Source organism: Ochotona princeps, chromosome 2, assembly GCF_030435755.1.
Source record: "Ochotona princeps isolate mOchPri1 chromosome 2, mOchPri1.hap1, whole genome shotgun sequence".
In the NCBI taxonomy this organism is placed as follows: domain Eukaryota; kingdom Metazoa; phylum Chordata; class Mammalia; order Lagomorpha; family Ochotonidae; genus Ochotona; species Ochotona princeps.
This window is the reverse complement of record NC_080833.1, coordinates 124,245,920-124,270,349: the sequence shown is the minus strand read 5'-3', so window position 1 is coordinate 124,270,349 and position 24,430 is coordinate 124,245,920. Positions and strand designations below refer to the sequence as shown.

General features: G+C 41.8%; 1 protein-coding gene across 6 annotated transcripts in view; it reads right to left on the bottom strand.

Moving 5' to 3' along the window:
- Window positions 1-24,430, bottom strand: part of MROH9 (maestro heat like repeat family member 9) — an 87,661-nt gene that overhangs the window by 23,580 nt on the left and 39,651 nt on the right. For all 6 annotated transcript variants that reach the window (XM_058660961.1, XM_058660967.1, XM_058660963.1 and 3 more), the window contains 5 exons: window positions 20,498-20,633; window positions 11,954-12,078; window positions 10,980-11,129; window positions 2,944-3,098; window positions 890-1,055 (listed from right to left, as the gene is read on the bottom strand). In XM_058660961.1, the coding sequence (XP_058516944.1) occupies window positions 890-1,055; window positions 2,944-3,098; window positions 10,980-11,129; window positions 11,954-12,078; window positions 20,498-20,633 (732 nt within the window). The remainder of the gene's footprint in view (window positions 1-889; window positions 1,056-2,943; window positions 3,099-10,979; window positions 11,130-11,953; window positions 12,079-20,497; window positions 20,634-24,430) is intronic.

The window sequence follows — 24,430 nt, the reverse complement described above, 5'->3', positions numbered from 1 at the left end:
CTCTCTGCTCAGAACTTGCTTTCCCAGACGTGATACAAGGATCAGAACCTCACCTGACTCTAGTTTTGTTTTGTTTTTTTTTAATTTTTATTTTTCATGATACTCAAATTTCTAATCAGGCGTCTCCTTAGTTGGGAAGCATGCACTACCCAATGTGTTTAAATATCATCCGTCTTTTTCTTAACCCCACGCATCTTTATAATTCTTCATGTATTTTTAGTTTTATTTTCTTTGAAAGTCAGAGAGGAAAACTGGAGAAAGATCGTCTATCCTCTGGTTCATTCTCTAAATGTCCACAATAGCAGGACTAGGTCAGGTTAAAATTAAGAGCCCAAACAGCCTGGATTTCCCGTATGGATGACAGGAATCCGAGTACTTGAGCCATCCTTTGCTGCCTCTGTTACAAGAATGCAGGCACCATCGCCAGGGCATGGCACATAACAGGCCTTCAGTAAATACGTACTAGATGTGGGCCAGTGCTGTGGCATTGTAGGCTGAGCATGCAGGCCTGGCATCCCACATGGGGACTAGTTTGTATCCCAGCTGCTCATCTTCTGATCCAACTCCCTGCTTGTAGCCTAGGAAATCAGGGGAGGATGGTTAAGTCTTTGGACCCCTGCATCCATGTGGGAGACCCAGAAGAAGCTCTTGGCTCCTAGCCTCAGCTTGTCTTAGCTCCAGCTTTTGTGACCATATGGGAAATGAACCAGCACAGGGAAAATCTGTCTCTCTCTCTCTCTCTCTCTGTAAATCTGTCTTTAAAATTAAAAATAAATGAATGTTCAAAAATACATCTGGGGTGAATGGATACGTGATGCACTCTAAATGTAGGCAGGGTTGCTATGACCAGGAAGCCATTGATGAGACAAACATTCATCATATTACTTACCACCACGGGCATCATACTAGTAGCATCAAGAGAGCAACGTCTTCGGTCCAACTGGTTTTCCTCCATCTGGCCAGGCTTCCCTTTCAATATCAGCAAGATTGTCTTCAGCACCTGAGGGGCGACGCTTGACTCCGAGCCTGCCGCTTGCCACATCAGTATCAAGGTGCTGCAAACAATAGCCCTTCCACTTTTTTGTTTGTTTGTTTTGCTTTTTTCTACTCGGAAGAGTGACATAGATCAGGGACAGGGTTTTGGTTTTATGTCCGTATAGCAAAGACACCGAAGGCAAATCTAAAACACCAGGAGGTTCCCATTTCCAAACGATCCTGTAAGTCCTACCCTCAAAATCTGAAAAAATTAAATAAAAGTCCAAGGACAGCACAACGGATAGGTCTGCAAGTTTATTTCTAGCTCCTTGTCAGCACTGACCAGCTGTTTGCACTCCAGAATTTCTATGCTCTTCCTACCCCATGACCTTGTTTGCACAAGAATAGTAGAATATTTCAAAACAGAGAAGCAAATATAAATTAATATGTACAAAATAATTTATAACCCAAATAAGTAAAAACAAAATGAACCTACTAAATAAATATTAAAAGAAAAAAAACTGGGTCCAGAGGAATAATCCTTTTAATGATTTAGTGATTCAGATATAACTGGAACCCAGGTAAATTGATGACCCCTCACTAGTCCCCTACAGATTCGGTTACTCTTCAAGATTAGTCTTATTGGGCCCAGTGCGGTGGCCTAGCAGCTAACATCCTAGCCTTGCATGTGCCCAGGATCCCATATGGGCGCAAGTTCTAATCCTGGTGTCCCCACTCCCCATCCAGTTCCTTGCTTGTGACCTGGGAAAACAATCAAGGACGGCCTAAAACCCAGGAACCCTGCACCTGCATGGGAGACCAGGAAGAGGTTTCTGATCAGCTCAGCTCCAGCCATTGCGGCTACTTGGGGAGTGAATCAGGGGATGGAAGATCTTCTCTGTCTCTCCTCCTATCTGTACATCTGACTTTCCAATAAAAAAAAAAAAGTCTTAAAAAAAAAGATTAGTCTTAGTATGGTTTGTATTAAAAATTGCTGAACCTCTCTACATTGCTATGGTTTTGATACCTTGCCAATTGATGCTGGGTTCTAGTTACTGCTTTTAAGTTCCATGAGTATCCCCCTGGAACGTGGACACTCCAGGTCTGCAGAACCTCACTCCCTAGCTGCTCCAATAGAATGTACATGTTTAGAACCACATCAGACCTTAGGTGTCCTGTCTCATCCTCTTCGTGTTCACAACTCCTAAATGGTCAAATTGTCTATTTGACTTTCTCCTTTAGCTTAGTCTTTCCTATGGGATATAAGCACAATTTGAAGTCTTGGATACGTAAAGAGATGCTATTAAGTTCCTTCAGGTGTACTGTGTGCTGGGAATTATACAGGAGTGTTAGCAATGCTGTGAGGAGCGGCTCGAATTTCAGCCCCCATATTGCAAAGATTCACGCCATCTTAGACCTGGCACCATTTCAGACACCTACCCCTCCTTAGGTTTCACTTCTGAAAGTTCCGCATCTTTCAGAAATTTTAAGTCAGTTCCTGATCCCTGACAAAGTATCCCAAAGAGGAAAATGCTCACTCCTATATCAATATCCGCTCTCACCCCAGGGCCCTGCCAGTCAATCCACCAATCCCTAATGGCGCCCTACTCCCACTACCCAGCCCACTGATACGAAAAGTGTGCTCCCTTTATTCGTTCTCTCTCTCTCTCTTTCTCTCTCTCTCGCTCTCTCTTTCCTTTTCTCTCTTACCCAAGGCCACCTTTCTCCCTGGAATAGAAACTTCCCATGTGACTTGCTGTGTCTTGAGTTTTGGGTTTGTGGCAAAAATTCCTAACCAATGGTCTCACCCAAATATCACACTCATCCTATACAATCTTATCTTTCAGGAAAAAAAAAAAACTAAACCAGGCTTGATTATGAGAGATGAGGACTTGAAAACACGTCCATGTGACTGTGGAGCCTGTGAGCAAACCCTGGCGAGAGAGGGAAGGGAAAGGGCGATCTTACTTGTCTGCTGGGACTGGGTAGTCCATGAGTTGAAACATAACCTTCTTGGGTGAAGTGCAGGCCAGCAAGGCAATGATCCGCAACAAAGCTTGCTTCATGCTGTGATAACAATTCTCATACAATTGCTTATAAATTGCATCTACAATCTTACACACCTGAAAGAGAAATTCCACAAGTTAACAGAAAGTTTCTTTCAAGATCTGATCATGATTAGAATAAACGAGACAGCAACACACAAATAAACAATACCATAAAATCTAATTATGTGAGACCATGGAGTATCTGTAGGGATGCAAAACAAACCTCTGCATTTATGGACACAAATTTTAAAACAAATTATTTTGAGAGGGTTGACTTCTGAATGGAAAACGCTGAGCCATATTCTTGCACACGCTTCTCAAAGGCCCCACTTCATTTTTGCTCGCCATCACACCTTTTGTCATTCATCCTTTTGTATGGAGAGCTCTTGCTAGACATGTAATTTGTCATCACCATTAAGTTTAGTCACTGTGATCATAGATACTATTTAGAAGTTGGTTGATGGCGGAAACTCGCAAGATGGCCGACATAGGAGGAAGACTGTGAGAGAGCTCACAGACAGAGAGGGCTAGAACGCGACAAAAGCGTAAGTGGAGCAGCATAGAACTACAGGGAGAAGAACGTGAAGTTCCCTGGACAGTGTGGAGCCAAAAAAATCCACACAACTCGGAAGAGCAACCAGGGAAAAACAAAACAAAGGGCAGGGAAGACGACTTTCCGCTCCTGAACTGCTGAGTCACCTTTGAGTGCAGACGCTGAAAGCCCGCAGACCAACCCGCAGACGCTGTGGCCGTGAGGACAGGCGGTGATTGGGACCTGCTGGCATCTGCTCACCCTGGTCACCAGGACCCGCCAGGACCTGCGCCCACTGTGGACACCAGGACCCTGAGTCATAGGGACCCGACGGCATCTGCCCACCCTGGTCACCAAGCCCCGCTGGGACCGCCGCAGCCTCCAGGTTCCACCCGCCTACACCCGCCGGGACCAGAAACGGACGCAGTAGCCAGGAGACGCACCCTCGGTGAGGGTTCCCACCAGAGGAAGAGGCAGACTGCAAGAACGTGAGGTTTGAGTGAGTTGGGTGGGAACAGTGGTGGGTTGGAGGCTTCGGGAGTTGGCCCCCCAGGGGCATGCACAGAGCCTGAACACAATTGGTGCTCGTCTCCCCGCCCCTCTCCCACCCGAGACTCCAGCGTCTAGAGACACCGGGAGAGTGCCTTGAAACTGCCAAAACTGGGTCTGGGAGAAAGGCAAAAGGCACACTGAATACTCCCCCGTGCCTTTGTGGTCTGGCACTCAGCTGGGCGGTGCTATCCCACAGGAACCCAAGCACGCCTCTGGGCTGGGCAGTCCCGTGCTAGCGCTGGGGCAGTCGGTCCCCTGCAAGTGCTGGGGTGGGTGGGCCTGCGTAGGAGGCACTTCCAGAGAGCACCTGGAACACCCCACGCCCTATAGTTCCGTGCTTGGGAGACGAACCAGGAGAGCACTGCGGACGCGCGTGCAGGAGGCATTCCCAGAGAGCACCTGGAACCTCCACGCCCTGTAGTCCCTGGCACTGGGGACACACCGAGAAAGCACCTAGAATCCTCCGAGCCCTGTGATCCCGTGCACAGGGGGCGCGCACAGAGAGTGCCTTCACTCCCCCACGCCCTGTGGTAGCATACCTGTAGGGGACGAGCTGAGAGTGCGCTTTGAATTCGCTGGGCCCTGGAAGTGGTGCCCTGAGGTCCAGTGTTCTGGAGACGAACCAAAAGTGCCTTGAAAATTCCCACACCCTGCTACTCCACGCCTGCAGACTCCGATCTCTACAGGATAGTGCTTGGAGACCCCTCAGCACACTGGTGCCTAGGTCTCTCAAAAAAGAAACACTAACACAATGGGAAGAAATACCAGAAAAGGTAATGATCCAGATGAGAGTGCCAACACCCTACCAATAAAGGATCAAAAGCCAATGTCTATTTCAGAGATGCGAGATGAAGACATAGAAGATCTACCAGACAAGGAATTCAAAAAAATAATGTTAAAATATGTCAGAGACAATGAGAAGAATTGGGAGGACTTCAGGAATTCAAGAACCACATAGCCTCAGAAATACAACAAATGAAAAGTAAAATCCTTGACTTAGAGCACAAAATTGAGAGCCTAACCAACAGAACAAATACAGCAGAAGAGAGGATCTCTGAAACGGAAGACACACAAAACGAACATACCCAGTTCATTAAACAGCTGGAGACAAGTCTGAACAAAGCCAATAAGACCATACAAGAAATGAAACACAACCTCAGAAAATCGAATATTAGGATTATTGGCCTTCCTGAAGGAGCGGAAAAAGAGTCAGGAATGCAAATGGTGCTCAGACGAAATTATACAGGAAAACTTCCAAAACACTTGGAACATGAAACCAGCCCAAATCCAGGACGGTCAGAGGACTCCCAGCAGATATGACCCAAAGCGATCTTCATCCAGACATATGGTGCTCAAGTTCCACTCCAACGAAGACAAAGAAAGAATCCTAAGACAAGTACGAAGCAGAGAAAAGATCACATACCAGGGAAAACCAATCAGGATCACTGCTGACTTCTCTGAAGAGACTTTACAAGCAAGAAGAGAATGGACAAAGATCTTCCAAATCCTGAATCAGAACAACTGTCAACCAAGAATATTATACCCAGCAAAGATCTCATTCGTATTTGAGAACGAAATCAAATACTTTCACAGCAAAGAGAAATTAGAAGAATATGCCAGCACAAAACCAGCTCTACAAAATCTCCTTGGAAATGCACTAAATCCAGAAAAAAGGGAGGTGAATCATAAGCAAAGATGGCAAACAGGAAGATCTCCCCACTAAAGTCCACACAAGGAAGGGCAATTACACAGATAACAACACCCACAAAAGCAAGTATGGCAGGGCAAAATCACAACCTCTCAATTTTAACTCTTAACACAAATGGCCTGAACTCACCAATCAAAAGGCATAGATTAACAGAATGGATTATCAAACAGTACCCAACTATCTGTTGCCTACAAGAGACACATCTAACCAGAAGAGATTCGAAGAAGCTGAAAGTGAAAGGTTGGAACCAGATATTTCATGCCAATGGACGAGAAAAAAAGGCTGGGGTAGCTGTCTTAATTTCAGATGATGTGGACTTCAATCTGACACACATCAAAAAGGACAGGGAAGGACATTATATATTGGTGAAGGGACTGATCCATCAGGAAGTAATTACCATTGTGAACATATATGCACCAAATTCAAACGCACCTAGCTACGTGAAGCAATTACTCACGGACTTAAGGGGAGACATAGATATGCACACAATAATAGTGGGTGATCTTAACACCCCACTAACAACTATAGACAGATCAACAAAACAAAAACTCAACAAAGAAACAACAGAGCTCATACAAACAATAGAACAACTGGACTTGGTAGACATTTATAGAATTTTTTACCCTAAGGCCACAGATTATACATTTTTTTCAGCAGTACATGGCACCTTCTCCAGGATCGACCACATGATAGGACACAAAGCAAACCTAAATAACTTCAAAAAGATAGGAATCATACCATGTACCCTCTCAGACCACCACGGAATGAAGCTGGAAATCAGCAATTCAAAATGCCCCAGGAAATACAGAAACTCTTGGAGGCTGAACAATATGCTATTAAACGAACAATGGATCAGAGAAGACATTAAAGATGAGATCAAAAAATTTATGGAAACCAATGAAAACTCTGACACAACATTCCAAAATTTGTGGGACACTGCCAAAGCAGTGCTACGGGGTAAACTCATCGCAATTGGAGCTCATGTCAAGGCCCAAGAGAGGTGCCAAATACAGGAACTAAACACACACCTCCAGGAATTGGAAAAACAACAGCAGAAGAGCCCCACACATAATAGGAAACAAGAAATCATCAAAACAAGGGAGGAAATCAACCAGATAGAAATAAAAAAAACCATACACAAAATCAATGAATCAAAAAGCTGGTTTTTTGAGAAGATAAACAAGATAGACACCCCACTGGCCCGACTGACAAAGAAAAAACAAGAGAAGGCAAGAATTAACAGCATCAAAGATGAAAAAGGCAACATAACAACAGACACTGCATCCATTAAGGCCATAATTAGAAATTACTACAAAGCACTGTACTCCAACAAATCAGAAGATCACCAAGAAATGGAAAAGTTCTTAGACTTCTACCACCTGCCAAAACTTAGCCCAGAGGCAACAAACGACCTGAACAAACCCATAACTGAAGTAGAGATTGAATCAGTGATTAAAGACCTCCCAACAAAGAAAAGCCCAGGCCCAGACGGCTTCACTACAGAATTCTACAAAACATTCCGAACAGAACTGACCCCAATCCTCTACAAACTCTTCAAAACAATAGAAAAAGAGGCAACCCTTCCAAACTCATTCTATGAAGCCAACATTACCTTAATCCCAAAACCAGACAGAGAACTAACAGAGAAGGAAAACTACAGACCTATCTCTTCGATGAACATTGATGCTAAGATTCTCAACAAAATCCTAGCCAACAGAATTCAAAAACACATCAGACAGATCATTCATCCAGAACAAGTAGGATTCATCCCTGGAATGCAGGGATGGTTCAACATTCGCAAATCCATAAATGTGATACACTACATCCAAAAACTGAAAAACAAGAATCACATGATAGTATCAATAGATGCAGAAAAAGCTTTCGACAAAATCCAACACCACTTCCTACTAAAAACCCTAACCAAGGTAGGCATAGATGGAAAAATCCACAACATAATTAAAGCCATATATGAAAAACCCAACGCCAGCATCATACTGAATGGAGAAAAGCTGGAACCCTTCCCACTGAGATCTGGAACAAGACAGGGATGTCCACTTTCTCCACTACTATTCAACATAGTCCTAGAGGTACTCACTGAGGCCATAAGACAAGAAAAAGAAATCAGAGGAATCCAAATGGGAAACGAAGAAGTCAAACTCTCACTATATGCAGATGATATGATTCTTTATGTAGAAGAGCCAAGAGACTCAATACAGAGACTGCTAGAACTTGTACGAGAGTTTGGTAGAGTGGCAGGGTACAAAATTAATGAACAAAAATCAACAGCCATAGTGTATGCGAACAGCCCCAAGATGGAAAAAGACTTAACCAGCAAGATACCATTCAAAATAACAGAGAAAAGTATGAAATATCTGGGAATAAATCTAACCAAAAATGTAGGAGACTTATTTGAAGAAAACTACAAACTACTTAAAAAAGAAATTGAACAAGACCTCAAAAGATGGAGTAACATCCCATGCTCCTGGATAGGTAAAATCAATATCATTAAAATGTCTATACTGCCAAAAGCAATATATACATTCAACGCAATCCCAATCAAATTGCCCAAAACATTCTTCATGTAACTGGAAACAATGATCCAAAGGTTCATCTGGAAGCACAGAAAACCACGGATAGCTAGAACCATCCTTAAGAACAGGAAGTTAGCAGGGGGAATCACAGTTCCGGACCTCTGGACATACTATAGGGCAGTGGTTATCAAAACAGCGTGGTACTGGCACAAAGATAGAGAGGAAGATCAATGGAGCAGAATAGAAACACCAGAAGGAAACCCACACAGATACAGCCAAGTAATCTTTGACAAAAAGACAAACGACAATCCAGGCAAATGGGAAGGTCTGTTCAATAAATGCTGTTGGGACAACTGGTTAATAGCCTGCAGAAACAAAAAAATAGATCCACATCTCTCACCATACACTAAGATCAGATCTAAATGGATAACAGATCTAAACCTACATCCAGAAACCTTCAAACTTTTGGAAGAAAATGTTGGAAACACACTGGAACACTTAGGGGTAGGCCCTCACTTCCTAAAAAAGACTCCAAATGCAGTAGAAATCGAGACCAAAATAAACAATTGGGACCTCATCAAACTAAGAAGCTTCTGTACAGCTAGAGAAACAATCAACAAAGTAAAAAGGCAACCCACAGAATGGGAGAAGATCTTTGCACACGACATAGGTGATAGAGGGTTGATCTCCAGAATATACAAAGAGCTACAAAACAACCAAAATGTCAAAACAAACAAGCCACTCAAGAAATGGGCACGGGAAATGGGCAAACACTTCACAAAGGAACAAACCCAAATGGCAAATAAACATATGAAAAAATGCTCAAGTTCCCTGGCAATAAGGGAAATCCAAATTAAAACATCAATGAGGTACCACCTAACGCCAGTAAGACTGGCCCACATGAATAAAAGCACCAACAACACTTGTTGGCGAGGTTGCAGGGAAAAGGGAACCCTACTCCACTGCTGGTGGGGCTGCAGGCTGGTACAGCCTCTATGGAAATCAGTATGGAGAATATTCAAACAACTCAAATTCAACATACCGTATGATCCAGCAATAGCACTCCTAGGAATATATCCAGAACACTTGTTCAATGAGAAACCAACATGCACTCCTATGCTCATAGCAGCACAATCAGTAATTGCAAAAACATGGAAGCAACCAAAATGCCCATCAACAGAGGATTGGATAAGAAAGCTATGGTTCATCTACTCCATGGAATACTACTCAGCTATTAAAAAAAACAAAATGCAGTTCTTTGTGGCCAAATGGGCCAAACTGGAAACCATAATGCTAAGGGAAATGAGCCAATCACAAAAGGTTAAATACCACATGTTTGCCTTAATTTAAGATGATATGATGTTATGTATAACATGTTATGTTATGAATGTTATATGTTGTGTATAAACTAAAATTGAAGTGTAGGTGAGGTGGTCACAGAAGGTGGCTGGGAACTCGCATTTACTTTTAACATATTGGTTACTCATTACTATGTCAATTAATTCCATAATGATGTAAATTTTTGCTGATGGTATGTTGGAGCTTTCAATTGACTGGGATGATACTCTGCTGGCTCTGTCATCAGACCAGAGAGGGTATACCTAAGAAGCCGTTGAACTTGACTGGACAATAAGATGCTGGACTCTATATTTGGTATACGCTTGCAATGGGGGAATCTCAACTGAACTTGAGCTGTGGTTATGCAACAAGGTGGAGGAATCCACCATGGTGGGAGGGTTTGGGGAGGGGTGGGGAGAACCCAAGTATCTATGTAACTGTGTCACATAATACAATGTAATTAATGAAGTTAAATAATAAATAATTAAAAAAAAAAGAAGTTGGCTGATGTAAATTTACGGTAGACTGGAATGCATCAGATGTAATTGGTTTTCCACTTACAACATGCCACTCCATACAAAAGAAATACAGTGAATGAAAGAATGAATCTCTTTGGGTATTTATCCTACTACATACACTACAAGGCAGGTTTGAAATGAAACATGAAGTCTTATTCTCCTTGGCTACAGGATTTAGAGTTGCTTCTCTTAGTCCCCTCCCTGTGGTAAATACTGCCAATCTCTCAAATGAACTAACCATGTCTTTGGCTGCTCTGTTAAAGGGTAATCTGCTTTGATCCCCAAGGAAAGACTTGCTGGTGGATTTATCTAGATTGCAAGACCAGAGTGCGATATTGCTGCTTAGGGATATTTTCAAACCCCCTCAATTTTTCCTCTTAATGGACTTTAGAACCTAACATTGTTTAATAAAAGGATCGTTTTATGCAGTGTTTCAGTTGTTTTGGGGTGCTTGTATGGGTACCCTACCTGGCTGATCCTCATTTGGTTCTGTTTTCAAGAGCTAGTGGTTTCACCTTAATGAGCCTACTCATTTGGCTTTGTTTGGTTTCTTTTCTGCCCCAGGGACTTGGTTACCATCTAACTTCCTCTGGAGTGCTTTTGTTATTCTTGGTAGGAAGACTCTACTTTGTTTAGGAGATGTTCATTGCTCTCCAATTTTCACTTTGATTGCTGTTTTTCCTGAAGAATGTTCCCATCTCTTGTCAATATCCGAAGGCTTAACAGAAGCACTACTTCACCTTTCTTGCTCTCTAAACTTGTTCATCGTGATCTTACCCTAGTGACTTTCAGCGCATACTTTTCCAGAGTCAAGTTCAAGATGGATGAAGCCTCAGATGCAGTTTTGTAGTCCGATGAAGACATCTTCCGCAGGAGACTCCACACAAAGTCAGTCAGCAAGGAGGGCAGCAAGGTTTGTCCTACACTCTGAAACCACAAGAAGAGAGGTGACCTCAGGCCTTCTCCCCCAGCGTTAGGACTGCTGAAATCATGACCCGTGAGCCTACAAATAAGGTTCTCCAAATGAACAACCTTGCATCTTGGGATGCAAGGGCACTGTCTTTGGCATGTTCCTTCAGGGGGAACCTCAGCTTTCCCAGTCAAAAGGTGAGCTGCCTTGAAGTGCTTTCAAGAAATTTCCATGAACTCTTGGCCTAACATGGGTAACAGGAGCTTCACCTGCTGTGCTGCCCCACCAGGTCCCCTGCTAGGTGGTTTCTCCTGCCCGGGGATAAACCTACTTACCTTGAAGGACGCAGTGGAGAATATAGAGCCTCGTGTTTTTTCCAAGGGCTCGGTAGGGTGAAATCTGTTTCCTTAGCATTGAATTTATCATGGAAACATTTCTTTTTAATTGTTCTTTTAACCAAAGTCTAAGACAAAGTGTCATTAACCCAGTCCTGGAGTAAATTATGATAATATTGAAAAGTGTTCATCGATAACTGATTATTTTGCTAATTAATCAGTAATTACCCATTTTTATAAACTATTTTTTAGTCAAACAAAAAAGGAACATAACTAGGAAACATACATCTCCGTTGCATTTAACGAGTTAAATGAAGCTGCTTAGAATACTGGAGATGATTCTTTCAACAGAGATGAAATTTAGCCACACGAGGTACAATTTACCTTTGACTGGATTTTTAAAAATGGAAATGTATTAAAAATACAAACTTTGCAAAAATAAGGTGCCACTAGGGGTAACAACAAACACAAAACAGAGAATATATAGTAAGGAATATCTAAGATACCTGAGCAATTTTATTTCTGTTTTGTTGCAAGCTCTTGGGTAGAAAATCTACCTCCGACGGAGGGGACAGGTGGCAACCGCTTCCACAGTCAGCAAGTTTGGCTGTCTTATTTTTTTCTATTTCCACTGCAGCAAGGAAACGAGTTTAATGTTTTTATTTGATCAATAACTTCTTTTATGACACTAATATTTTCTTATCTAATTCTGATGACCTAAAATTCTCTGAATTTTAACCTCTGAATATGTCTCCGTTCATAACTTAGTCATATAAAATACTTTGCTCGTGTTGATCCCAAATTGATAAAAATTTGATGAAAAGTTTTGTGACAAGTGAATAAAGGGCACTAATGATTTTAGTAAACTAAAGCTATCAAATTCATTCAGGCTATCAAATGCAGTGTCCCGTGCGTTGGAAAAACAATTATGAAGCTGATGGGTCCATTGGTGGAAGAGCAGATAAAGATATTTGAAAAGAGGTGAATAGTAATATGACAATGGAACTAGAACCTCTCAGTCGAGACTTCAGCTGCAGAAATATTTAATTCCAGAGGAAGTGTATTTTTTAAGAGAGGCTTTTAAAATATTGAACATGTGGCAGGGAGACAGAGGTTCTTCAAATGCCTGTAGTGGCGAGAACTGATGAGCAGTGTCAAAGCTGGGAACAAACAATGCAATCCAGGACTGCTGTGTGAGTGAGCTGTCATTTGCTGCCCTCCAGGGTCTGAACCAGCGAGAAACTGAAATCAACAGTTGGAGCTGGGATTCAACCCCAGGTGCTCCAACCTGGGATGCAGGCATGGTAGCTTCCAGATTAAATGCCTTCGACCTCCTTCCCTCACAAGGCAGATTTTAAAGGACTTTATTTGGTTTCAGTAGTTTTATGTAGATAAAATTGGCATACACTATGTTTAAATGCATTATCTGTTGATAATTTTTGTAAATGTACAAAGGGTCATTGACAATTTATGGTGCTCACAGGCTGTATTTCAAAACTTTTTGCATCAAAAATAAACGTATATTTTAATTCTACTTTCCATAATTTTTTTTAATTGGAAAGGCAGATTTGATAGAGGAGCAACAGAAAGCCCCTCCACCCATGGGTTCACTCCTCAAATGGCTGCAATGGCTGGTGGTGAGCGGATTCAAAGCCAGGAACCAGGAGCTTCCTCTGGTTCTCCCATGTGGGTACGTGGTCACAAGGCTTTGGGCCATCCTCTACTGATATCCCAGGCCATTGAAAGCTGGAAAGGAAGTGCAGCAGCCAGGACATGAACTGGCACTTATACTTGGATACCAGTGCTTGAAGGTAGAGGATGAGCGTGTAAGCCATAGCACTAGCCACTCCAAAAACGTTTTGCAGGTGCTCCTATGTACCTATGAAAACATCACTGCTTGGAAGGTGAGTGTATCCATTGCTCCCAAATATTTCTCCGCACTTGCTTCCTGTACCTATGTCCTGATTCCATAGCAACCACTCACATGTTTTCAGTTTGTATTGCCCAACTTTACTGAAGTGGAGTCACCCTGTGTCTGCTCTTTGCTTGGCTTCTTTCGCTCAGCAATGCTTGTGAATCACTGATGTTGCTCTCTGAAAGCAACAGGGCATTGCATTTAGTGACGGTAAGTCTTTACTGTATGGACACACCGCAATGTCTTGCTTCATTCGCCTGTTGGTGAACATTCAGGTTGTTTCCAGTAGCTATTACAAAGGTGTTATGAGTACTGTGCAGTACTGTTTGAGCATTTCCTTTCTTTTTTTTTTTTTTTTTTTTTTTTGGTAAATACCAAACTGTGGATTGAATGCTTCACAAGTTAAGATAACACATTTAATTAATCATTTCAGCAAAGAGATGCAGATGGCAAAGAATTATATTCTATACACAGTCATTAAACAATGTTAATACTGTAAGATACCTATATGCATTCATCAGAATATCCACAATTAAAATAGCTAACCTTTCCAGGTGTTGTTAAGCATACATAACAATTTGAAATCAAACATTTACACATTGTTGGTAGAGGTAGAAAATTGTCTAAAAATCTGGGGAAAGTTTAACTTTTTTACAGCAATGACAAAATATTCAAAGCTGTTGTTACTTTTCACCTTGGTTGTCATTTAATATTGAATTTGCAGTATTTTTTATAGGTTCTGGATATGACTCTTTATTCATGTTTAATCTGAAAATCTGTTATCTCTTTCCAGGGCTTACGGCTTAATGTTATCTTTTAAAATGCAGAAGTGTTTAGTTTAAATTTGTTTTTCATTTACATATTGTGTTTTTGGTGTTGTACCTAGGAAATCTTTGCCTAACCCAAGGTCTAAAATATTTTTTCCTAGTTTTGTATTTTCTGGTTTTAATTTAACTCTATTTTACTATTTTCAATTCTTATTCCAAGGTTTCAATGATGGATCCATGTTGTTTTCTGAATACAGTGTTCAGTCTTTCCACATTATTTATCATGAACTTATTTCTTCTCTTTTCAACTTTGTCAAAAATCAGCAAGCTTCATATGTAAGAAACTGTTTTTGGACATTCTATAACCTATTCTGTTCTGTTTTGTTCTATGTTGAGCAGAAGTAATGTCTTGATGTTGGTATTTTTGAGAAATCATTTAATATTTCATGATTAAGTATGACATAGCTTTAGGTGTTTCACCATGTATTTTACCAGAAGAAGGAAGTTCTCTTCCACGCCTGGGTTGCCAAATCTTGATCAAACACATGTTAGGTTTTTTAGGAGGAGAGACAGAGAGGAAGATCTTCCATCCGATGATTCACTCCCCAAGTGAGCCGCAACAGGCCGGTGCGCGCCGATCCAAAGCCGGGAACCAGGAACCTCTTCCGGGTCTCCCACGCAGGTGCAGGGTCCCAATGCATTGGGCCGTCCTCGACTGCTTTCCCAGGCCACAAACAGGGAGCTGGATGGGAAGTGGAGCTGCCGGGATTAGAACCAGCGCCCATATGGGATCCCGGGGCTTTCAAGGCGAGGACTTTAGCCGCTAGGCCACGCCGCCGGGCCCAACATGTTAGGTTTTATGAAAGGTCTTTTCTTTATCTCTTCAACTGATAATACAATTCTACTTCTTTGAATGTTTGTGCAGAGATTATTAATTATTAATTATTAATTAATACAGAGAGAGAGAAAAATCTTCCATATGCTGGTTCACTCCCGAAATGGCCACAAAGGCCAATGCTGAGTTGATCTGAAGCCAGGCATCAGGAACCAGGAGCTTGTTCTATGGTCTCCCAAGTGGGTGAACGCAGGGACCCAGGAACTTGGACCATCTACTACTGCTTTCCAGTCTATAAACAGAGAGCCTGATCAGAAGTGGGGCAGCCAGGACACAAATCAGCACGAAAAGAGATGCCAGCACTGCGGGCAGAGGATTAGCCTGTGCCAGCCCAATGCTTTTCTTCTGTTTGGTTATATTTGGTTTACTAAACTTGGTAACTTTTTTTTGCACCTGTATTCTTGAGAGGCATTCACTGGCTAGTAGAGGAATTTGATGTACCTTGTGTGATTCCTTTACATGGAATGAGATATTCTCTCATCCTCACAATTCGAAAAGAATTTGTATGGTACTATTGTTAATTTCTTCCTTAAATATTTGGTAAGCCATTTAAACATGGAGCTTTCTTTGTGGATCTCGAGTTTTACTTACAAGATACTAAAATACAAATTTAATTGTTTTGGTAGACATGAGACTATTGCAAGAAAAAGGTAGTGGAAATTGGAATTAAAAGATAAATTTGTTATGGTGGAAAAAATTTACATCTATATGAGTTACTTCTGTGATACACATTTTGCATGCTCTTTCTGAAGAATTCTTATCATACGGTATTCAAGTTACCAGTTGCTTCATGAGTAAGCGTTCATAATTTCTATCTTTCAAAAAATTCATTTTATTGAAGTTGCCAAAATCTTGAACCAAAGTTACTTACAATTTACTATTTTTTAATACTCATAGTGTCTAATGATGTCACGTTTTATTCCTAAACTTGGTGGTTTGTGTTTTGTCTTATCCCCAGAAGTAGATTCCTGAGACTATTTTGGGCCTCACTGCTTTTCTCTTATTTTCTATTAATTTGGATTATATTCTGATTTGCATCATTCCACTTCTTCTGTTTGATGTGGTTTAATTTGCTTTTTTTTTGGTGTAGTTTCTTCAGGTGAAATAAGAGATCATTGGTTGGAAAAATGTTCTCGAGCGTAAGTAGGCATTTACCATGCGTAGGATGTTTTGCAGTCTCCTTCCACCGCATCCTATGACTATTCTAACGTGGCATTTTCATTTTCATTCTGTTATTTACATTCCGTATTTTTATCTTTAAATATGGGTATTTACAAGTATATGCTATTCAGTTCCCAAACATTTATGGTTTTGCAGCTACTTTCTGGTTTTGTATTTTAACTTAACTCAATTTTGGTTACAGAATATATTTCACTTCCTGCGATGTACTTCATTTCTGAGAAAATGATTTTAGGGGGCCAGATGCGGTAACCTAGCGGCTGAAGTCCTCGCCTTGAACATGCCAGGACCCCATATGGGCACCAGTTCTAGTCCTGGTGGCCCTGCTTCCCATCCAGCTCCCCGCTTGTGGCCTGGGAAAATAGTCCAGGTGGTCCAAAACCTTAGGACCCTGCAACCACAAGAGAAACCCAGCAGAAGCTCCTAGCTCCTGACTTCAGATCTGTGCAGCTCCCACCACTGGGGAAGATCTTCCTCTCTGTTTCTCCTCCTCTCCATATATATGACTTTGCAACAAAAATAAATAAATCTTAAAAAAAAGAAAATGACTTTAGGTAATATTCTATTTAACAAAAGGATTGAAGAAAATGCTCATCTTTCTGGCATTAGATAAGTGTTTCCTGTTCATTGGGAGTGCGTATCCTTCTTGATTTTCTGTGTAATTGTGGTTTGAATTCTCAGACTGCAATTTTGAATCTTTTTGTTTCTGCTGGTAGTTCTGTTACTTTCTATTGCATTTTCATTTCTGATTGCAACTTTTGTGTTTAGGAACCTAATTGCTGACCATTGTCTTCTTGATTGATTAACCACATATTTATTTCATTTTCTCTGACTTGGAAACTTTTTTTTTTTACAAGATACAACTGCTTTATATACAATCACTCATTTTTTAAATAAATCATTACTCTTAGCATATGATAGCCTTTATGCTTAAAATTATTTTTTTTACAGAAAGCATATAGTTATTTGTTTTTTAAAAAAAGATTTACTTATTTTGAGCCCGGCGGCATGGCCTAGCGGCTAAAGTCCTCGCCTTGAACGCACCGGGATCTCATATGGGTGCCGGTTCTAATCCCGGCAGCTCCACTTCCCATCCAGCTCCCTGCTTGTGGCCTGGGAAAGCAGTCGAGGACGGCCCAAAGCCTTGGGACCCTGCACCCGCGTGGGAGACCCGGAAGAGGTTCCTGGTTCCCGGCTTCAGATCGGCGCGCATCGGCCCGTTGCGGCTCACTTGGGGAGTGAATCATCGGATGGAAGATCTTCCTCTCTGTCTCTCCTACTCTCTGTATATCTGGCTTTCCAATAAAAATGAATAAATCTAAAAAAAAAAAAAGATTTACTTATTTTACTTGAAAGTGATGGTTACATGGAGAGAATCTCCCATTTGCTAGTTCAGTCCCAGATTGTCACAGTGACCAGAGATGGACCATTCAAAACCAGGAGTCAGGAACCTCTTCTGGGTCTCCCACATGGGTACAGGGTCCCAAGGCTTTGGTCCTTCCTTTGCAGCTTCCCCAGGCTATCAGCAGGGGGCTGGATCAGAATTAGAGCAGCCAGGACAAGAACCAATGTCTATGTGGAATGCTGGCACCAGATACGGAGAAAGAGCCTGTTGTGTCAGACCCCTAAGTCTGTTTTTTATTCAATATAGCAGTCAGTCTTTGTTCATTTGAAGCGTTTATAATATTCCCAATTTAAGTCTTCCCTTGATAATTTGTTTTCTATGTTCTCATCTCTTACTCCTTTCCACTGTTACTCTCGTTTTACTTCTTTTGCATTGTAGCTTTTTCTGATTCCATTTTATCTCCATCTTGACTTACCACATACAACTCTGCTGTTTTATATGAGAGCTGGCTTTATGGCTCTAACTCTTTGAAATATCACATTTTATTTTCTTATGACAGTTCATTACTGTTATGCATAGAATAATGTTTCCTTCTTCAACTATCTGTGCTGTTATGTATATATTTTGCTTTTGCATTGCCGTTTTTGCTTTAAACCACTAATTATAATTTAAAGAGATTCAAATAAGGAGGAATTCAAAATTTAAATGTATAGTTGATATCACTCCTTTATGTACATTCAAGTTTTCATCTGTTCTCACTTTCTTTGTATATGTATGTGCACACATATTTATACATTTCTAACTGTTGATCTGGTGGTGATGTATCTCAAAAAAGCCATTTCTCTTTGTTTTTAAGCATATTTTTGTTTTTAAGCATATTTTTGCTGCTGAAGGGATTTCAGAATGACAGCCTTTCTCTTTCTTCACTTCATTTTATGTTGTTACTTTATTCTTTGCATAGTTTAAGATGAAAAATATCCCTTCTGGCTCCTTTTAGAAGTTTCTCCTTTAAAAAAAATGTTCAGATGCAATTTAAGTATGATATGCTGTACTGTGTTTTCTTTTTCTGTGGTTTTTAAAAATTTTAGACATCGTATTTTTTTTTCTGCCTTGCCTTCCTCCAAACCAGAAGCGTGCTAGGCTGAAGGAGGCTGTCCTGCAGCTCATCGACGCCTGTTCTCCTTGTATAGTCTTTCCCATCTCTGATTTGTTTGCCTTTTTTTTTTCACTTTTGGTACTTAGTAGCACTGTGATTGCCTGGCCAGGGACCATTTTCTTCTGCAATATTTAAATGCTTTCAATCCCCACGAGTGAATTCTTAGGGATGAGATTTCTCTCCAGAGGTTCATTGAGTCTTTTCAGAGCTTTTCTTTGACTCTACGGATCAAGTTCCTCTTTTTTACACACTTTGTAAATGAAATAGCATTATTTTAATGTCCCTCTGCTAACTATGTCATCTGTGGAGTTTCTGAGTTAGTTTTGATTGATCTTTATTCTCATTCTGAATTGTATATAATCTAAAATTAAATATGCATATTTGTGTATTTGCATAGCAGATGGTTTTTCCATTGGATGTCAGATGGTGTTAATTTTAAGTTATCGAGGGCTGAGCTTTTCGTATTTCTAAGAGTAATGAACTTCGATTTTGTGAACAATTAGAGCATGCAGTAGTATCTTTACGATTTTAAATTTTGTTTGTAAGCCTCGTTCAGTGATGCTACAGTTTTTCCCTAAAGATAATTCCCTCACCCTACTCAATCAGACTCGCTCTGGGTGCTCCACCCCATGACCTGAGGTTTTAAATGTTGGCTTATGGGCACAGTACTGTGACTACATTCATAAACTCGCTGGATTCCTCTAGTAACTTGAGGTGCTCTCCACTGCCTCCCCGGGCAGTTCCCTCCTCACTGGTTCTCATCAGTATCCAAAGGACTGTCATGGGTCCTCTGTTGAGTCTGCATTTATCTGTTGCTCTGCTTGCCAAAGCAAACCATCATGACCTCCCAACTCTGGCTCTTGAACATGGGTTACCTCTGCCTGTGCTAGAGCCTAAAAACTTAGTATGGATTTTGTGCTTCAGCAATTAAGGGTGTGTGTGTGTGTGTGTGCTATAAAGTTGTTCTTTATAGGAAAGTAAATCTATCTTCAGATATTATACCCTGGACAGAAGCACAGTGACATCACAAGTATTTTTTAGGTTTTGCTCTCAAACAAGTAAGTTGCTTAGAAATTTATCTGCAACCTTTGGATGTTCATTTCAGGTTTTGCTGTGTAATTCATAGCACATTTATTTTAGTCTTATTTTATTTTAGCTGATTTTTCTTCACCATTGAAGCAAGAAGCTTCTGGATTGCCTCAGTTGAGAGGAAAATGTATCACTTTCTAAAGAAAAAATTGAAATGTGTTTGAGAAGGGAAAGGAGGGAGAGAAAGAGATCCAGAGAACAAGTGAGCGTCAGGCATTCCTGTCTCCTGCCACCTTCCCCAAATGCCCACCGTGCTGCAGGGGCCACAACAAGGAGTGGAAATAAACCCGGGTCCCCACAGGTGGCCTGATCCACAGCAGCCAAACCAGCATTGCCACCTCCCAGCATCCACATGAACAAACATCCGAAATCAAGAGCTGGAGCCAGGAACTGAATCCAGGAAACATAGCCACTCAGCCAAAGGCCTGCTCCACGACTCCCTGTCTCCATCTTTCTCCTCCCCACCATTCACACCCAATGGCAATTGAAGCACAGGACATAATAGATCTTGAAGTATCAACTATATCATTTCTAGAATATTGGCAATGCTAAAAACAGTTTTTAAAAGCCACATTGCAGAAAGTGGAGTGTGGATCTTGGGGAAGGAGTAAGTTGTTTACACACAGTACCCTCCTGGGACTGCCATGCAGAATCATTAAGAGCAGATCCTTAGTGACCCAAGGGAAGAAGGGAACCGTTCCTACCGCTCTGACACTTGGCAATGCAGAGGAGGTGATACAATCCCAAGGACGCTTGGTGCGTGATCGAAGGATCATCGTGAGAACACAGAAGAGATAGCTCTGCGGCCAGGACACCCAGACAGGGGGCATCAACACTTGTCTAATGGAGAAACACAGGGAGACTGAGGATGCAGAGTCAACATTAAACATCCCCATTTGATGCTTTCCTGGGTAAGGCCGGAACTGAAGGACAAGCTCAGGGTTTCAAAATCTGTCTAAATCCTTGCTCTGCTGGTCAGTTTCCTCATCTGCGCATCAAAGATCACAAAGGCCACCTGGTAACACTCGGTGAGAGCAAAGGGTGACATTGGTGATAAGAACGTTCCTTGGGAACTGTAATGAGTCAAATAAGTTCTGTGGTGTTCAACAAGCAGCGATTTGTTGACAGGGCTGGCTGTCAGTTTCCAGAATCTTTCAATGCTTGTTTCTTTGCCCGCTGGACATTTCAAACGGCCCTGTCATTGTGGAAGTGTCATGTTTCTCCTCTTGGCATTGCTGTGACCCCTCCCAGGGAAATTCATTTGTAAGAAAATGCACAGAATTCTCTATTACTGTCAAAGCCAACATTACAACATACATACACACCACACACACGCACACACACACCTGCTCAACTACTTTGACACACAGGACGGGTAAAAACAAAATGTATGAATTTCCCATTTTTTAACCAAAAGAAGACTTTACTAAAATATAGGTTTGATCAATGAATAGCATGGCTTCCTGACTGTTTTTATCTTTGAAATAAGCGACTATTTTTTTAAAATTTTTATTAGATAGTTCCTTTGATGGATGGAGCGGAGGTTGGTGGTTAAGTTTGGGTTGCTGGTACGCCATGCAGTGGAATCCGAAGGCTGGCTTCTTTTCATTTTCCTTCTCCTGTGCCTTGTCATGTCTGCTTCTCGTGTTCTCGTGTGTGCGCGTATGTGTTTGTGTGTTTGCACAAGCACTGGAGGCAGCAAGCAGAGAGTGGGAGTGAGAGAGAGAGAGAGAGAGAGAGAGAGAGAGAGAGAGAGAGAGATGCCTGAGGCACTGACGGAACAATATTGAGTGTTGGTGTTTCTCTAATCTGATGGTTCCATGGATCATTTGAAGAGAATGGTCACTTTAAGAAAGTATTGCCAACAAAATAATAATGGTAGTCAGGATTGTGGTAACAGCTAAAGTCTTGGAAAAGGGATTCATGGAGGAAAAATACTACAAAGTGTATGAACAGCATCAGAGGACAGCATAGGTGCTCAAATATATTTTTGGACAAATAACAACTGAGCTTTCAAACAGTGTATTGTATAGAGACACACAGAGCAGGCCTGACGGAACCTCAACTTTTAATTGAGCAACATTATTTGTAAGAGGAAGCTAACTGCCACAGAGTAATTTTGTTTCCATGATCATGAGCCTAGCTGTTAGTGTTCCGAAAAATGTTGTGATGCTGCCCCCTGGCAGCAATTATTGAGCATTGCGGAACAGAGATTAAATCGCTTGGTTTCCCCCAAAATTATTCCAGTTAGAGCTAGAAAACTTCAGCCAAGAAGTTGTCTGAAGTTTGTGCTATCTTTGCAGATTTAAATAGTCATGACTTCATGTTTAAAGGGTGGGTCATGCTCAAGGGAGAATGAGCTTTGCAATAGCAATGCAGAGGTGGAAGCAGGGAATAGACATGTGGAATATTTGTGTTCCCGGCATCTCAGCTGAAACCCAGCTATTCTGTGCTTCTGCTAGAGCTTCCTTCCAATGCTTTTGGGAAGACAATGGACGACGGTTCTGTGGCTCGAGATGCTGCCATTCACGTGGGAGATCTAGATTATTTCCTAGATCATTGACCTGGTCTGTCCCTGAATGTAATGAGAGTTTGGGGAACGACCCAGAGGATGCATGACCTCTCTTTCCCTTTCTGTCACTCTGCAGGTCAAATCTTCCTCAGGAAGATGAGAAAGCCACAGAGTTGCAAAAGACAGCATGACAAACCGTCGTTATGTGCTCCTCTAGTGCAACTCACTAGACTAGGTATTCAAACACAAAGAACCACATGTGACTAGCACAACATTGTCTTCAGATGCTTGGTGACATCACATTCATAGGGGACCGTACAGAGCATAGGCTTGAGTGGTGAATTAATATTTATCTCAAACCTCACTTGATGATTTTTCTTTGCTGAACCACCTGTACCTTTGGTTTTTTTGTTTTGTTTTGTTTTGTTTTTAAAGATTTATTCATTTTATTACAGCCAGATATACACAGAGGAGGAGAGACAGAGAGGAACATCTTCCGTCCCCTGATTCACTCCCCAAGTGAGCCGCAACGGGCCGACGCGCGCCAATCCGAAGCCAGGAACCTGGAACCTCTTCCCGGTCTCCCATGCGGGTGCAGTGTCCCAATGCATTTGGGCCGTCCTCAACTGCTTTCCCAGGCCACAAGCAGGGAGCTGGATGGGAAGTGGAGCTGCCGGGATTAGAACCGGTGCCCATATGGGATCCCGGGACTTTCAAGGCGAGGACCTTAGCCGCTAGGCCATGCCGCCAGGCCCACCACCTGTACCTTTGTATGGAGAGCTCAAATCACTTTAGAAGTAGGGAGTGCAGGCCTTCGCAGATGAGCAATTCAGTCATGTTAAACATGATACTTAGCTCTTCTTTGGAGCACTGAAATGGAGGACCACAGAAACAGATTTCAAACAAAACAGTGCATCTTCAGATATGTGATAGATTTTATCTGGAATTGTTTGGATGTATCTGAGATCTGGCTGTAAAAATAGTAAAAAAAAATAATGGTGACATGAAGATATTTCATATCTCCAGCCTCCTTGAAACTTGACCGCTTCTCCAATGACTCAAACAATCAGGCAATTGGAAGAGTATATTTAAAAACTCCCTGAGAAGGGCTGATGCTGTGGCCCCCAATGGTTAAGCTGCATCCTCAAAAACCCGAATCCCATTCGGGAAATGACTTCAGTCATGGCTGCTCCACTTTCAACCCAACTCCCTGCTCATATGTTTGGGAAAGCAGGGTGATGGAGTCAAGTGTGTGGGCCCCTGACTGCTCATGTGGGAGGTCCAGCAGGAGTTCTTGGCTCCTGGCTTTGGTCTGGTCTTTGGCTGTTCCTAACATTTGGATAGTGAATCAGTGGATGCAAGATTTTCTCTGTTTCAACTTAGTAAAACCAATGTTTCAAAAAATAAATCTGCGTATATTGACATGAAAACGTTAGGATATTATTGCTCAGAGAAAAGCAAGGGGCAGAAGCAGCAGAACTACATGCGGATAGGATGCAAAGAAGCACTAAGTAATAAAGCAGTGTATCTCCATGTATGCATGTGTTCATGGATGTGTACATAGGAGGCAGGGTGCAGCTCACATTGAGAAGGCTAAGGACTGCCTGGTGGGCACAGTAATGAAGGCAGACATAGGGCCTGGCACAGTAGCCTAGCAGCTAAAGTCCTCACCTTGCACACGCCCTGGATCCCATACGTGTCCTGGTTGCCCTGCTTCCCATCCAGCTCCCTGCCTGTGGCTTGAGAAAGCAGTGGTAGACGGCCCAATGCCTTGGAACCCTGCACCCACAAGGAAGACCCAGAAGAGGCTCCTGGCTCCTGGCTTTGGATCGGCTCTGCTCCGTAGTTGCGGCCACTTGGGGAATGAATCAGCAGATGAAAGTTCTTCCTCTCTGTCTGTCCTCCTCTCTGTAGATCTAACTCCCCAATAAAAATAGCTAAATCTTTAAAAATGAGTGAATAAAGGTAAATGTGACTTCTATCTCTAGCAGCTTTAACATGAAACTGCTTGAGAATTACATGTAAACCTTTTTAAAAATTAAAAAATAACCTAATAATTTCGAGAAAAAAAAAAAGAAGAGCGTGAAAAGGAAGATAAGGGAAAGATAATAAGGCTATTTACAAA